At 48.7% G+C, this 14,563-nt stretch overlaps 1 protein-coding gene across 1 annotated transcript in view; it reads right to left on the reverse strand.

Annotated features, from left to right (window-relative positions):
* Positions 1 to 27: 27 nt before the first annotated feature.
* The window catches only part of CAPN1 (calpain 1), a 28,020-nt gene continuing 13,484 nt past the window's right edge, over positions 28 to 14,563 (reverse strand). The window contains exons 11-22 of the mRNA XM_025445734.3: positions 7,164 to 7,342; positions 5,999 to 6,010; positions 4,974 to 5,185; positions 4,836 to 4,875; positions 4,204 to 4,269; positions 4,057 to 4,114; positions 3,229 to 3,293; positions 2,539 to 2,607; positions 2,246 to 2,324; positions 1,525 to 1,641; positions 1,172 to 1,230; positions 28 to 806 (exon numbers count right to left, since the gene is read on the reverse strand). Coding sequence (XP_025301519.1) covers positions 780 to 806; positions 1,172 to 1,230; positions 1,525 to 1,641; positions 2,246 to 2,324; positions 2,539 to 2,607; positions 3,229 to 3,293; positions 4,057 to 4,114; positions 4,204 to 4,269; positions 4,836 to 4,875; positions 4,974 to 5,185; positions 5,999 to 6,010; positions 7,164 to 7,342 — 983 coding nt within the window. The 3' untranslated portion in view covers positions 28 to 779. The remainder of the gene's footprint in view (positions 807 to 1,171; positions 1,231 to 1,524; positions 1,642 to 2,245; positions 2,325 to 2,538; positions 2,608 to 3,228; positions 3,294 to 4,056; positions 4,115 to 4,203; positions 4,270 to 4,835; positions 4,876 to 4,973; positions 5,186 to 5,998; positions 6,011 to 7,163; positions 7,343 to 14,563) is intronic.

Genomic DNA, 14,563 nt, shown 5'->3' on the forward strand with positions numbered 1-14,563 from the left:
GGCAAAAATACACTCCAGAGACAGATCTGGGGCCTCTTCCTTTATTGTTTGGGATTTCTCTGCATGGAAATATGAGATCCCACCCCCATCCCACACCCAGGTGCTTCTGGCACCCCCATTACTGGTACACCAGTGCCTGAAGAGTCCCCTTTAAAATCACCAATATAAAAAAGGAGGGAGCGAGGGACCGAACACCTGGCTACCCCTCAGTCCAGGTGGCTCCTCGTTGGCAGGTGGGGCAGGGCTGGGGGGCAGCTGCGGAGGCGAGGGGCACTGGCTTCTGCACAAGGGGGCTGGGCGTGCCCAGCCCCAGGAGGCGGTCTCCGCTGGGAAGGGCCCTGCACATCTGGATTATAGACCATGCAGAGCTAGTGGTTATGGTTTGCAGTCTGCTGCAGCTGAGGCCAGGTGGGTAGGCTAGGTGGATGGCCTCGGGTGGGGCGAGAGGACACATCAGGACGCTGGGAGGCCTGGGGCTGTCAGCTCTCCCAGGAGCCCCATCCTGAGGCAGGAACAAGCAAAAGCTGCCTTCCTCGTTTGGCGACGGGAGGGGCGGGGAGTCCACCCGAGCCCCTGGCTGGCGAAGGTAGGGAAGGCCACACAGCTCTGCACAGAGCAGATGAACCACGGCAGCTGGGAGTTGAGGGGACAGGAGGCCAAGGCCACCTCCTGCTCCGAGGAAGGCACTTGCAGCTGGTGTGGCCTGGTGTGGCATGGCGGGAAGGCATGGCTTGGCAGATGAAGGAGAGGAACATGGCCAGGGCACCTGAGCCCCTGCCTCATGCAAACATGGTCAGCTGTAACCACTGCAGAGGAGGGCAGACAGACGAGTCAGCCAGGGACAGTAGAAACGTTAAGTCCAGCCTCCCAGCCCGGAAGCCACTGTCTCTTCACCCACTGAGGGCAGGTGTGAAGGGATGCCTCGGGGTGGGGGGGAGCTTTCCTACCTCTAGCCCTGGGAGATCAGGGTGCTGGCTCCCACAGAGACCTCCAGCAGCCTGGCCCTGCCTTCCTGCTCCTTTCCCGGTACCCAGACAACCCCATCCCATCCCTCCAGGACTTGGAGGCCTGGCTTTTAGGGCTGGTTCTGAGGCCATAGGCTCCTGTCCTAGGCAGGTAGGAAAGCTCTACTACCCCCAAACACCCTGCCACAGCCAAGGAAAGTTCTCACCTTAAACAAATCAAAAGTCACCACTCCATCCAGATCTGTGTCCAGAGTTTTGAAAAACCCTGCGTTCAAAAGAGGTTTTGGCATCGAGAAATCAGTGGGACGTTCAGGCAGGACCAGGAACCCCTCTGTCCCCTGCCCCTCCCCCCACATCCCCACAGTATCCCAAGGCCTCACCTGTGACTGCCAGAAGCCCGAGCCCTCCCCTGCTGCCAGGTCCCCACGCCCCCAGCCTCCTGGCACCCAGCCTTCCAGGTGCAGAGACCTTCACCTCTCTAGCACATACCATGGCACCTGTTGTTCCCCCCAGCTTACAGAAGACAGAGCTAGAGACAGGAGCTGGATGGGGCACTCACGGAACATGGTCTCCAGGCGTACTAGGCAGCACACAAAGTTGTCAAAGTCCACGGCCAGGTCTGGCTCCGAGTAGCGGGTGATAATGAGCTCATACAGCTTCTTGTTGAGCTTGAAGCCTGGCCCAGGAGAGTGGGTAAGGGCCAGGGAGGCGTGGCCTGGCCTGAGGGGACAGCAGGGGGACTGGGGCTGGGCAGGGAGAGCCCTGAAGCTCGGAGGCATGAAGACCCCCTGAGTAGGGTCAGGAGCTGGGAGCAGTTGGGCAAGCAAGTGCCAGCTGCAGAGTGAATGAGGGCCTGACTGCTCCAGGCAATCAGCTGGCCAGGGAGGGCCCAAGGGGTCCAGTTTTATTTGTGTAGAAAGCCCTGACATGCACCTCTCTCATCGGAGGCTCTGGAGCCCAGCTCCGCCCCTCCCTGGCTGTGTGGCCACAGGCCAGTCTCTTTCCCTCTCTGAGCCGTACTTTCCTCTGTGTACAGTGGAGATAGTAAAGACCCTTTCCCTGTTAGGCTGCAGTGAGGGCAAATAGAAATGCTGATAAAGCACTTATCAGCATGGTCATCATGGGAAGACGGCAGAAGATGGCTGTTACTGCCACACCCCATCACCATCACCACCCCAAGGGCTGGTGTGGTGGGCTGCCACCCTGGGTCATGACATGGAGTCAGCCTGGAGCCATCTGTCTGGGGCTCTGCAGGGGGGCATCCAGCCCTCAGGCCTTACCTGCAGACTCAATGGCCATCCGCATCTCGTAGGCACTCATGCTGCCCGACTTGTCCAAGTCAAACTTCCGGAAGATGGACTGGAGTGGGGAAGAGAGGGTGAGGCCCAGGCCAAGGGAGGCACCCAGCCCTTCCGGTCCAAGCCAGGGTGGGGGCTTGCCAAAGGTACCGGGGAGGGACCCAAATAGTGGGCCAGGGGCTGGGATCTGGACAGGCGGCCCGGGAGCCTGCAGCCCACCCCTCATGGATGGGGCTGAGGCGCTGAGGGGCTGGCAGGGACCAGGGACCACCTACCAGGTAATTCCGGATGCGGTTCCACAGGATGTTGAACTCCACCAGGCCCAGCTTCCCATTGCCATCCCTCTGGGGCGCTACTGTTAAGAAGCTTAAACCAGGAGTGCCTGGGCGGTTTGGTTGGTGAAGGGTCTGCCTTTGGCCCCAGTCATGATCTCAGTGTCCTGGGATCAAGCCTCAAGTTACATTGGCCTCCCTGCTCAGCGGGGAGCCTCCTTGTCCCTTTCCATCTGTCCCTCCCCGCCCCCCGCCAGCTCATGCTCTCTCTCTCTCTCTCTCTCCTCTCCAATAAATAAAACCTTTGAAAAGTAAAAGAACAAGCTTAAACCAGGCATAGGGTGAGGGAACAATTGGGAGGAAGGGGAGGCTGGCCTCAAGATGAGGGGAATGAAAAGGGGCACAGCCTGCTGTGTTGGGCTGGGAGGGGTGCAGAAAGCACCAACCTTAGAGTCACTAGAGGACCTAGGCCCTGCCCTACCTCTCCTTCCACACAAAGCCTGTGCTTGTTTCCCTCTCCCAGTCAATGGAAGCTGCCCAGGAAAAGAACTGGTCTGTCCAGACTCGACAGAGCTTTGTCTCTTCCTCTGTGCTGTTCCCAGGAGAGATCACGGGGTATCCCCCCACCCCGCTCTGCATGCCCCCCCGCCCCCGCAACCCAAAGTAGCCTCAGGAAACAAGAGCAAAGGATACGTCCATGAGGTTCACCATGCTGCGGCATGACTCCAGGCTGAAGCCCTTGGTACGTAGGTCCTTGTCTGCAAGAAAATCGGGTCCAGCCCCTTAACCACTGAGCTTTCCAAGCTTGCCCTGTGCTGGGGGTGCCAGGAGGGACGGGGCCCAGGGATGCCCGCTTCTGGCGCCTGGTGTGGACAGTCTAGCAGAGTGGGTGTGTCAGATCATGTTTATCGTTAGCACGGGTTAAAGTATTTGAGCAATCAAGCAAGTGTCCCAGCAGCTGCGTCCCTGCCACCAAGAGCCAAGAATGAAAGGAAATCAGTGCTGAATGGAAACAGGACAAACACAGTAGAAATGTGAGGCCACGGTGGTCACGGCGGGGCCGGGGTTTGCCGCAGGCCCCAAAGGGGACAAGAAGGGAGGGGTCTGGGCTGAGGAAACTGTGTGGATGGAGGGCAGAGGTGGGGGCAAAGGAAGGGGGTGCTGCCTTTAGCTATGCACTCTGGGGAGTAATTCTCATTCTGCTCGAATGCCTCATTCTGCTCAAAGCCATTTGGCCTGGCCTTGGGGTATATCTTCTGGAGGAAAGGGGGCCTATCCCTGTACTGTGGTACCGTCAGCAGCTCAGCTTCCACCCACACCAGTCACAGCACTTGGGCCTGGGGAACAGGGCCCTGCAAGAGAGTGGAAGGAGTCTGGGAGGAAAAGAGAGGTGGTGGAGGCTCCCCCTACCCACAGAGACCAAGGGCTTGGTTTGGCCCAACGTGGGAACAGAGGCTTAGATTCTGGAGTTTGGAGGAAGTGAGGACACAGGGTAGAAAGCTGCAGCTTGGGGATGCTCACGCTTGCTGATGATCCTGTTGAGGATGGTCTGCAGCTCCTTGACGCTGATCTCCATGTCCTGGGGGAGGAGGGAGGATGGCACCCACCCTGGGGAAAGGCTGTCCCCTGGCGCCCCAGGGCCCCTCGCTCCCACCCCACCCAGCCTACCTCCCCTGCCAGTTGCCTGAAGAGGGCCTTGAAGTTCTCATCAATCTCTTCTTCTGAGAGCACTTGCTGGATGGAGAAGGGGGAGAGCAGGTCAGGGGTGTTTCAGCCAGGCCCCTGCACGGATAGCAGCTGGGGCGAGTCTGGGACCACCATCACCATGTGCCCACCTTATTGCATCTCTGAGCCTCACTCTCGTCACCTGTAAAGTGGGAATCTAGACCCTACCTTCCTCCTGCCCAGGGCTTTGTGGCCTGAGGGAGGGCGCATCTCAGCTCAGTGACGGGAGTGAGGCCTTGGGCAAGTTCCTTAACCTCCCTGAACTTGAGTTTCTCACTGAAGGGGGAGATGGTGACAGCACCCTGACAGGGCCGTTGTAGAAGAAACAGAGTGACCAAGTAAAGAGCTCAGCACAGACCTAGAATAGAGAAGAGCTCAGGAACCCCGCACTACCACTATCTCTAAGTCCTTTGCAAACTATAAAGTCCTGGGCAGATGAGGGATTGGGATTACTTTTATGGTTCCTGCCAGGAGGGGCTCTGCCCTGCCAGCCAGAGCCCAGGAGCCAGGACACCCAGGTCCCCAGGATATAACCAGGATGAGGCAGAGGAGGAAGGCACAGGGGTGGCACGCACCTCATCAGGGAGATTGGCCTGGATCTGGTCGTCCAGCTCCCTGCAGAGGGGGGGGAGACAGAGGGGTCAGTCAGGGGGGTGTGCAGGGGGACCTGTGGCAGGTGGCAAGTGGACGCTGGGGAGGGGCCTTCTACTCACTCCGTCCCGGCGCTCTTCTCCGAGAAGAAGCGCAGCACAAAGTCACCCTCCTTGTTGGGCTCAAAGGTGGAGGGGACCACCACGTACTCCCCGGGTGGCAAGCGGAAGCGGGTGCTGACCTCCCGCAGGTTGATGAACTGCTCCGAACGTGCCCGGGACGAATTAGCCAGGAAGAAGTCGCGCTTCAGGTGCACGGCGGGCTGGCCCACCAGCTGGTGGGAGGCAAGGAGGGAGTGGGGGCTGCAGCTGGCCACTCAGCCACCCTCAGGAGCTGCCCCACAGCCCCAGATCTCAGGCTCCAGGCCCTAGCCATGGGGGCGGAGAGCTGGTCATGGTGGTCACCCGCAGTCCGTATGACCCTGACAAATCATTCTATCTCAGTTTCCCCGTCAGGTGAAGTGAAGGTGACAACCCTACCTCCTGCACGGGGCAGAGGTGAGGAGATAATATGGAGGCAGACATAGATACCTTATAGATATAGATGTCTATAGATATAGACACCATTGCAGTAACTTTCCCGTTATTATCACTCACAGCTTCCCCAAGTCAGGCAGTGCAGGGTACCTTCCAGGGGGCCCCTCCTTTAAAGCTCATGACAGCCCTGTGAGCCGTTGCTGTCATGCCCATTTTACAGACACTGACAAAGAGGCTTAGTGCTTTAGCAGCTTGCTCAAGGGTATCCACTGCTCTGCTCCTAACCAGCACCCCTGGCAGCTGCAGCCAGCACTTACTCCGTGGGAACGGCAAGACAGGAAGAGCCTCAGATGTGGTGGGAGGCGGGGTTCCAAGGGCCAGGGTTCAAATCCGGCCCCCTCACTCATTACCAGCCCTGGCTCCCAGGACAGTAATGTTTGCCCCCACCCTGCCCTGGATTGGGGGAGGAGGGCAGTTAATAAACAGTAAAACGAGATGACTTCTTAATTCTCTACGTGTGGACTTGCTGCCAACTTGCTCCCCTCTGGGCACCGTCAGGCCTTGTGTGTTCAGGGATACGTAAATCCAGGTGATCCAGGTTTCAAACCTACCTCCGGAGGGACCTGCCAGAGAGATGGAGGAATTTAGAGATGTATGCCTGGCCCAGAGGCAGGGGTACAGCGTATGCTGGGCAGAAGCCCCGAGTTCTTAAGAATGATGGGATGAGGGGCAACTGGGTGGCTCAGTCAGGTAAGCGGCTGCCTTGACTCAGGTCATGATCCCAGGGTCCTGGGATCAAGCCCTGCATCAGGCTCTCTGCTTAATGGACAGTCTGCTTCTCCTTCTCCACTGTTAGTTCTCTCTTACACATTCTTTCTCTCTCAAATAAATAAATAAAATCTTTTTTTTTTTTTCCTTTTTTTTTTTTTTTTAATTTTATTATTATTTATTTATGATAGGCACACAGTGAGAGAGAGAGGCAGAGACACAGGCAGAGGGAGAAGCAGGCTCCATGCACCGGGAGCCCGACGTGGGATTCGATCCTGGGTCTCCAGGATCGCGCCCTGGGCCGAAGGCAGGCGCTAAACCGCTGCGCCACCCAGGGATCCCTAAATAAATAAAATCTTAAAAAAAAAATGATAGGATGAAGAAACCAGAAGGCAGGGCCCAGGGCCATTGGTGACTGAGAACCATCTTCATGCCAGAGAGGGGCCTCAGGACCTTAGGAAAGGGGGCCCAAGCAGGGTCCTCCCTCATCCTCAGAACGCCCTGGGCCTTGGCTCTGAATCAGAGCACCCAGGACAGCCCCCAGAGTGGCCAACTGCAATATTCCACAGTCCAGGGACATCAGAGGTCCACACCGGTCTGCAGCCAGGAGCTCTGGGCCAAGACTGTGGCCATTCTCTACCCCCACCAGGAAGGGCCAGAAATGTCTGTCTTGAACACAGTGAGTGAAGCAAGGCCCTCATAGGCCAGCTTTTGCTTACATACTCCTAAGATAGGGAGCTCACTACTCCTCTACGGCAGCCCACTTGCCTACTTCTTTCTGAAGCTGAGCCAAAGTCTGTCCCCTAGAGGCTACCTCCTAGGTGTCAACAAAGCCAGATTCCCTCTATCCAAGAGCAACCTCAGCAGGTGCCTCCAGGGGTTAGGGTCTAGGGCCACCTGTCTCAGGGCTGTGGCGGCGTTGTCCTCCGGCGCCCCCTGCTGGGGCTCGCCTACAGTGCACCAGGAGGCCTGCCTTCCCTGCCAGTTCTGTGAGATCCACTGGCTCACCTCGTAGACCGCGAAGCCAATGGTCTCCATGTCGCGGCCAAAGCGGCGTTCGCGGCGGCGGTGCTTCTGCATGAGGGCTAGCACGAAGCTGCAGCCTGATTCGCGACCCCCGTAGTCGTCGTCCACATCATCTGTCTCCTCCAGCCGGATCTTGAACTGGGGATTGACCCAGAAGGTGGCTGTAGGAGGTGGGTTGTTGGCAGGAATGAGGAGGAGCAGCGCAGAGTGGAGGCTTCCCCTCCCTACTGTGTCTGCTCATCCATTCATCCAACAAATATTGCTAATTGTCCACTGTGTGCCATGTGACAGATGTTCAGTGGGAACGCACAATCTCTACCCTCCTGAGCTCACTCTCTGGGAGGGGAGGCAAAGTATTTGCAAGTCAGTGTAATTAACAGAACTATTACAAAGAATAAGCAACCTGGAACTGATCTGGGGAGGCATCTTTGAGGAGGTGACATTTGAGGGAGATCTGAAGAAGCCCTGGGAAGACACTGGGAAGCAGGAGAAGGAGAATAAAGAGCCCCACACCTGAGGGGACAGCCAGTGTCTGATGCAGCATCTGGCTCTGGCGGGCATCAGGAGTCCAGAAAGGAAGCAAAGGAGTGGGAGCAGGGTGGGTGGAAAGGAGTGTGGTTTGAGTCAGAGAGCAAAAAGACCTCCCCACCCCTCCCACCTCACTCCCTTATCCCCCACGGGCCTGCACCAGGAGGGGCATGAATGGATTTGGATTTGCAAAGGTTGCTTATTGTCCAAACTGCTGTGTGGACAATGACTGAGGAAAGAAAGAGAAAAAGCAGGGTCTAACAGGAGCCTCATAACTGCAAAGAGTGACAGAGACTTGCTTTTCTGGCAGTTTGGTGATTGAGTTGCCCATGACTCCCTAAACCTCCAGGAGCTGGATTCAATACACAAAATTGCTTTGTAGAGATACTACTAAGCCATTGCATTTCCCTCCCCCATACACAGGTGACATTAAACAAAATGATAGATAATATCAAGTGTGAGAAATGGTAGAAATAACCCAACTGTCCAACTGAGGAATGGATAAAAAGAAATGTGATGTAACCAAACAATGGAAGATTATTCAGCAACAAAAAGGAATGGAGTACTGATATGTACTATAATGTGGATAAGTATCCGAACAGGCAAATCTGTAGAGACAGGGTGTTGGTTACATGGGAATGAGGAGGAAGAGGGGCTCAGGACTGATAGCTATAGAGTGCATGGTTTCTTTTGGGGGTAATCAAAATGTTCTAAAATTGATGTGATAGATACACAATATATGAAAAGCCACACTGAATTTTATACTTTAAGTAGGTGAATTGCATTGTACATGAATTAGATCTCAATAAAGCCTTTTATAAAAAGTGGACACTACATTGCAGGGGCCTGGGTAGCTCAGCAGTTTGAGTATCTGACTCCCGCTCATCAATTTTCAGACCAAGAAAGCCCAATGAATCCAAAGCAGAATGAAAAGAAATCCACACTTCAATACATGATGGTGAAATTACAGAATATAGAAGATAAACAATCTTCAAACAGAAAAGACAAAGCATCACAGGAGACAAGGGAAACAGAGCCCTGACTCACAGAGCTACAGAACCAGAATAAAGAGCAACAGTACCTTCAATGGGCTTAAAGAAATGCAATCTAGAATTTTGTATCCAAAGAATTATCAAGAATGAGCATGCTAGGGGAAAGGAGAAAAAATGAGTGGGAAATAACAGAAAGGGAGACAGAACATGAGAGACTCCTAACTGGGAAACGAACTAGGGGTGGTGGAAGGGGAGGTGGCGGGGGGTGGGGGTGACTGGGTGATGGGCGCTGAGGGGGGCACTTGATGGGATGAGCACTGGGTGTTATTCTGTATGTTGGCAAATTGAACACCAATAAAAAATAAATTTATAAAAAAAAAAAGAATGAGCATGCTATAAAGGCATTTTACATAGACACTGAGAAAGTTTAAAGAAGAAGGAGAGGGAGGAGGAGGAGGTAAAGGGAAAGAAGAAATGTGTAAGCGTATATTTCAGGGAGATGGAAGATGATCTCAGGTGAAAGTTGTGAAAATGGTGAGCAAAAATACCGTTATGCGTATAATCTAATGAATATGGAACATATCAGATAATGATGATATTTAATTTACAGCAGGAAGAAAACTGTTTAGAATTAATTAAAATACTAGCTAATGGGCAGCCTGGGTGGCTCAGAGGTTTAGCACCGCCTTCGGCCCAGGGCCTGATCCTGGAGACCCAGGATCAAGTCCCGCGTCGGGCTCCCTGCATGGAGCCTGTTTCTCCCTCTGCCTGTGTCTCTGCCTCTCTCTGTGTCTCTCATGAATAAATAAATAAAATCTTAATATAAAATAAAATAAAATACTAGCTAAAAACAGCGTATTAAACAAAAGGAGGGGGTGATCCAAGTTAAGTAGTCTTAAGGTCTTTGTATTATTTAGTAGGAGGGTAAAGATACTGATCAACTAACTTTAACATACTTTTTTTTTTTTTTTAAAGATTTTACTTATTTATCTGAGAGAAAGAGCACAAGCAAGGGGAAGAGCAGAGGGAGAGGGAAAAGCAGACTCCCTGCGGAGCAGGGAGCCCAATGTGGGACTTGATCCCAGGACCCTGAAATCATGATCTGAGCCAAAGGCCACTTAACCAACTGAGCCACCCAGGCGCCCTATCAACTAACTTTAGAATATATTAATTAAAGCACTTATATATTCCAAACTCATACACTGAAAAACTAGTAGAGAGAAAAGGAAAAGAACTTAATCCAAAATAAGGCATAACAGGAGGGACAAACAGAAAATGTGCAATAAGTCTGCTGAAATAAATATAAAGTTATCAGTATTTGCTGTGAATGTAAATGGTTAAACTTTCAAATCAAAGGGCAAAATTTTTCAAATGGATTATTAAAAAGCCAGCTATAGACTGTTTACAAGAGATAACAAAACGCTGAGCTATAGAAAGATTAGACATCGAAGAGTATAACAAAACATAACACAAAATTACTAACCAAATGGAAATTGGAATTGCTATACAGACATTGACAGAAATAGACTTAAAAATAAAAGAATTATTACCAAAGAAGATAGCCATTAAATTACAACAACAACACGTTCAATTCACTAGCAACTTATAACAATTCTAAGCTTGATGTACTTAATATCATAAAGCAAAATATATAAAGAAAAATAATTGATAGATACAAAGGGAAAAGCTGGGAAAACCATCAGGATGGTGTGTGATTTTATCCTCCCTCTTCCAGTAATTGACAGATAAAGCAGACAAAATATTGAGCTTGATATGATGCACAATTATAAAACATTCCCCCTACCACTCAGAATTGTGTAACAGTCAAGAGAATAGACTGCAGGGTTGTGGGGCACCTAGGTGGCTCAGTGGCTTTCTGAGTCTGCCTTTAGCTTAGGTCCTGATCCCAGGGTCCTGGGATCAAGTCCTGCATAGGGCTCCCTGCAGGGAGCTTGCTTCTCCCTCTACCTATGTCTCTGCTTCTGTTTCTCATGAATAAATAAACAAAATCTTAAAAAAAAAAAAAAAAAAAAGACTGAATCCTGGGTTCAAATCCCAGCTCCGTCACTTATTAGATTCATGCCTTACCTTCCTTATCTGTAAAACAGTACCTACCTCCTAGGGTCAGTGTGAAAGTTAAGCAAGCTTTATGTTTAAAATATTTAGAGGAACGTTTGGCATATAACATATAATAGATAACTGTTAATCAGTCTTTTTGAGAACATGGGAATGTTGAGAAAAATTCAACATGGCATGGGCCATAGAACCAACTTCTATTTATTTCGAAGCTACGATCTTATATAGATTGTGTTCTCTGACTATAAGGGAATTAAGTTAGAAATCAACAATAAAACAATAATTAGTGGCTTATAACTGGGAGTTTTGGTTATTGATTCAATCTCTTAATTGTTACAGGTATACTCAGGTTTTCTATTTTTCTTAAGTCAATCTTGGTAGCTTATTTCTTTCTAGGAATTTGTCCCTTTCATCTAGGTTAGCTAACTTGTTGGCACACAACAGTTCACAGGATTTCTTTATAATCCATTTGTTTCTGCTGGATTCGTAGTGATGTTCTCTCTTTAAATCCTGATTTTAGGAATCTGAGTCTTCTGTCTTTTTTCTTGTTTAGTTTGGCTAAGGATTTGACAATTTTGCTGAACTTTTCAAAGGACTGACTATTGGTCTTACTGATTTTTCTCTATTGTTTCTCTATTTCATTTCTTTGGACTTTAATCTTTATCATTTTCTTTCTTCTGCTTGCTTTGGATTTAGTTTGCACTTTTACTAGATTATTAAGGTAGAAGATCAGGTTATTGATTTCAGATCTTTCTTTTCTAATATAGGCATACGGTGTTTTATTACCATCCTACATGATTTCTCATTTACATTATGATTTCTTTTTTTTTTTAATTTTTATTTATTTATGATAGTCACAGAGAGAGAAAGAGAGAGGCAGAAACATAGGCAGAGGGAGAAGCAGGCTCCATGCACCGGAGAAGCAGGCTCCATGCACCGGGAGCCCGATGTGGGATTCGATCCCGGGTCTCCAGGATCGGGCCCTGGGCCAAAGGCAGGCGCCAAACCGCTGCGCCACCCAGGGATCCCTCTGATTTCTTTTTGATAAACTAACTCATTCCATGAGACTGACACTACTTTGATACCAAAGCCAGATAAATACATCATAAGAAAATCACAGGACAACATCACTTATAAATATCAATGTCAAAAATCCTCAACAAAATACTAGCAAATCAAATCCAACAGTATTTTAAAAGGATTAATATCATGAAATAGGATTTATCTCAAGAATGAAGGATAGTTCAACAAAGAATATCAATGTAATATGCCACATTAATAGAACAAAGGGGGAAAAACCTACATGTTCATTTAATTGATACAGAAAAGGCATTTCACAAAGTCCAACACATGTTCATGATAAAAAAACATTCAGAAAACTAAGAATAAAAAAGAATGTCCTCAATATGACAAAGAGTGTTTATGGAAAAGCCAGCTAGTATCATACTCAGTGGTGAAAGACTAAAGCTTTCACCCTAAGTTCAAGAATAAGATGTCTACTTATACCATTGCTATATAGCCACTATGTGGGAAGGTCTAGCTAGAGTAATTAGTCAAGGGGGAAAAGAAAGCCTTCAAATTGTAAAGGAAGAAGAAAACTATCTCTATTTGCAAATAACACAATCCTATATATAGAAAACATGAAGAATCCACAAAAAAGTTACTATATCTAATAACAAGTTCAGCAAAGCGCTGGTTATAAGATCAAGACACAAAAATCAGTTATGTTTCCATATACCAGCAATGAACAATTGAAAAAGAAAATTAGGAAAACAATTCCTTTACAATAGTATCCAGAAGAATAAAATACCTAGGTATAAATTTAACAAAGGGCCGAAACACTCGAAAACTAAAAACTGCAAAACAATACTGAAAGAAATTGAAGACAAGAAAAAATAAAGACATCTGATGTTCATGGAGCAGAAAACTCAATATTATTAAAATGTCAACACTTCCAGAAGTGATCTGCAGAGTCAATGTGATCTTTATCAAAATTCCAACAGTCCTTTTCACAGAAGTAGAAAAGCATATCCTCAGACTCATGGAATTATAAGGGGCCCAGAAGTCAAAATAATTAAGAAAACAAAAGTTATAAGGCTCACACTTCCTGATTTCAAAACTTACTACAAAGCTACAGTAATTACAATAGTGTGGTACAGGCATAAAAATAGATACACACACACACACACACACACACACACACACACACACACAAAAAAAAAGATACACAGGGGCCTTGGCTGGCTCAGTCAGTTAAGTGTCCAATTCTTGATTTCAGCTCAGGTCACGATTCCGAGGTTGTGAGACTGAGCCCTACACCAGGCTCGAGGCACAATGCAGAGTCTGCTCCAGATTCTCTTTCTCCCCTTTCTCATATTCTCTAAATAACTAACTAAATAAAATCTTTTTTTTTTTTTTTTATGATAGTCACACAGAGAGAGAGAGAGAGGCAGAGACACAGGCAGAGGGAGAAGCAGGCTCCATGCACCAGGAGCCCGACGTGGGATTTGATCCCAGGTCTCCAGGATCGCGCCCTGGGCCAAAGGCAGGCGTCAAACCGCTGCGCCACCCAGGGATCCTAACTAAATAAAATCTTTTAAAAGAAACAGATATATAAACTAAAAGAAAAGAACTGAGTCCAAAAATAAACCCATATATCAATGGCCAATTTATTTTTGACGTGGGAGCCAAGACCACGCAATGGGAAAAGAATAGTTTTTTCAACAGATCATGCTGAAACAACTGATTTCCATACGCAAAAGAATTAAGTGTATGTTCACTGGAATAGCACCTATTTCACACCATCTATGGTGCTATGGTGATCAGGGATCTTTTATATTACTATTGTGCTCATTTGGGGGCACCACAAATTGTACCCACATAAGACAGCAAACTTAGATAAATGCTGTACATGTTCTGACTGCTCTACCCACCAGCTGTTCCCCCTCTTTCTCCCTCTTCTGGGGCCTTTCTATTCCTGAAGACATAATATTGAAATGAGACCAATGAATAACCATATAATGGCTTCTCAGTGTTCAAATGAAAGAGTCCCATGTCTCTCAACTTTAAAACAAAAGCTAGAAATGATTAAGCTTAAAGAGGAAGGCATGTCAAAAGCTAGGCCTTCTGCCTCAAACAGCCAAGTTGTGAATGCGAAGGGAAAGTTCTTGAAGGAAACTAAAAGTGCTATTCCAGTAAACAGACATGATAAGAAAGTGAGATAGCCTTATCACTGAGTAGAAGTTTTAGTGGTCTGGGAAGCCTGGGTGGCTCAGCGGTTGAGCGCCTGCCTCCAACCCAGGGCATGATCCTGGAGTCCCGAGATCAAGTCCCACATCGGGCACCCTGCATGGAGCCTGCATCTTTTTCTGCGTCTCTCATGAATAAATAAATAAAATCTTAAAAAAAAAAAAAGAAGAAGAAGAAGAAGAAGTTGTGTTAATGGTCTGGACAGAAGATCAAACTAGCCCCAACATTTCCTAAGCAAAGGCCTAAGCCACAGCAAGGTCCTAATTCTGTCCAATTCTATGAAGGCTGAGTGAGGTGCAGAAACTGCAGAAGAAAAGTTTGAAGGTAGCAGAGGTTGGTAGCATGAAGTTTAAGGAAAGGAGCCAACTCTGTAACATGAAAGTGCCAGGTGAATCAGCAAGTGCTGGTGGAGAAGCTGTAGCAGTTCCCAGAAGATCTAGCTGAGATAATTAATGCAGTTAATACACTAAACAACAGATTTTCAATGTAGACAAAACGGTCTTATATTGGAAGAAGATGCTATCTAGGACTTTCATA

This window comes from Canis lupus, chromosome 18, assembly GCF_003254725.2.
Source record: "Canis lupus dingo isolate Sandy chromosome 18, ASM325472v2, whole genome shotgun sequence".
Taxonomy (NCBI): Eukaryota; Metazoa; Chordata; class Mammalia; order Carnivora; family Canidae; genus Canis; species Canis lupus.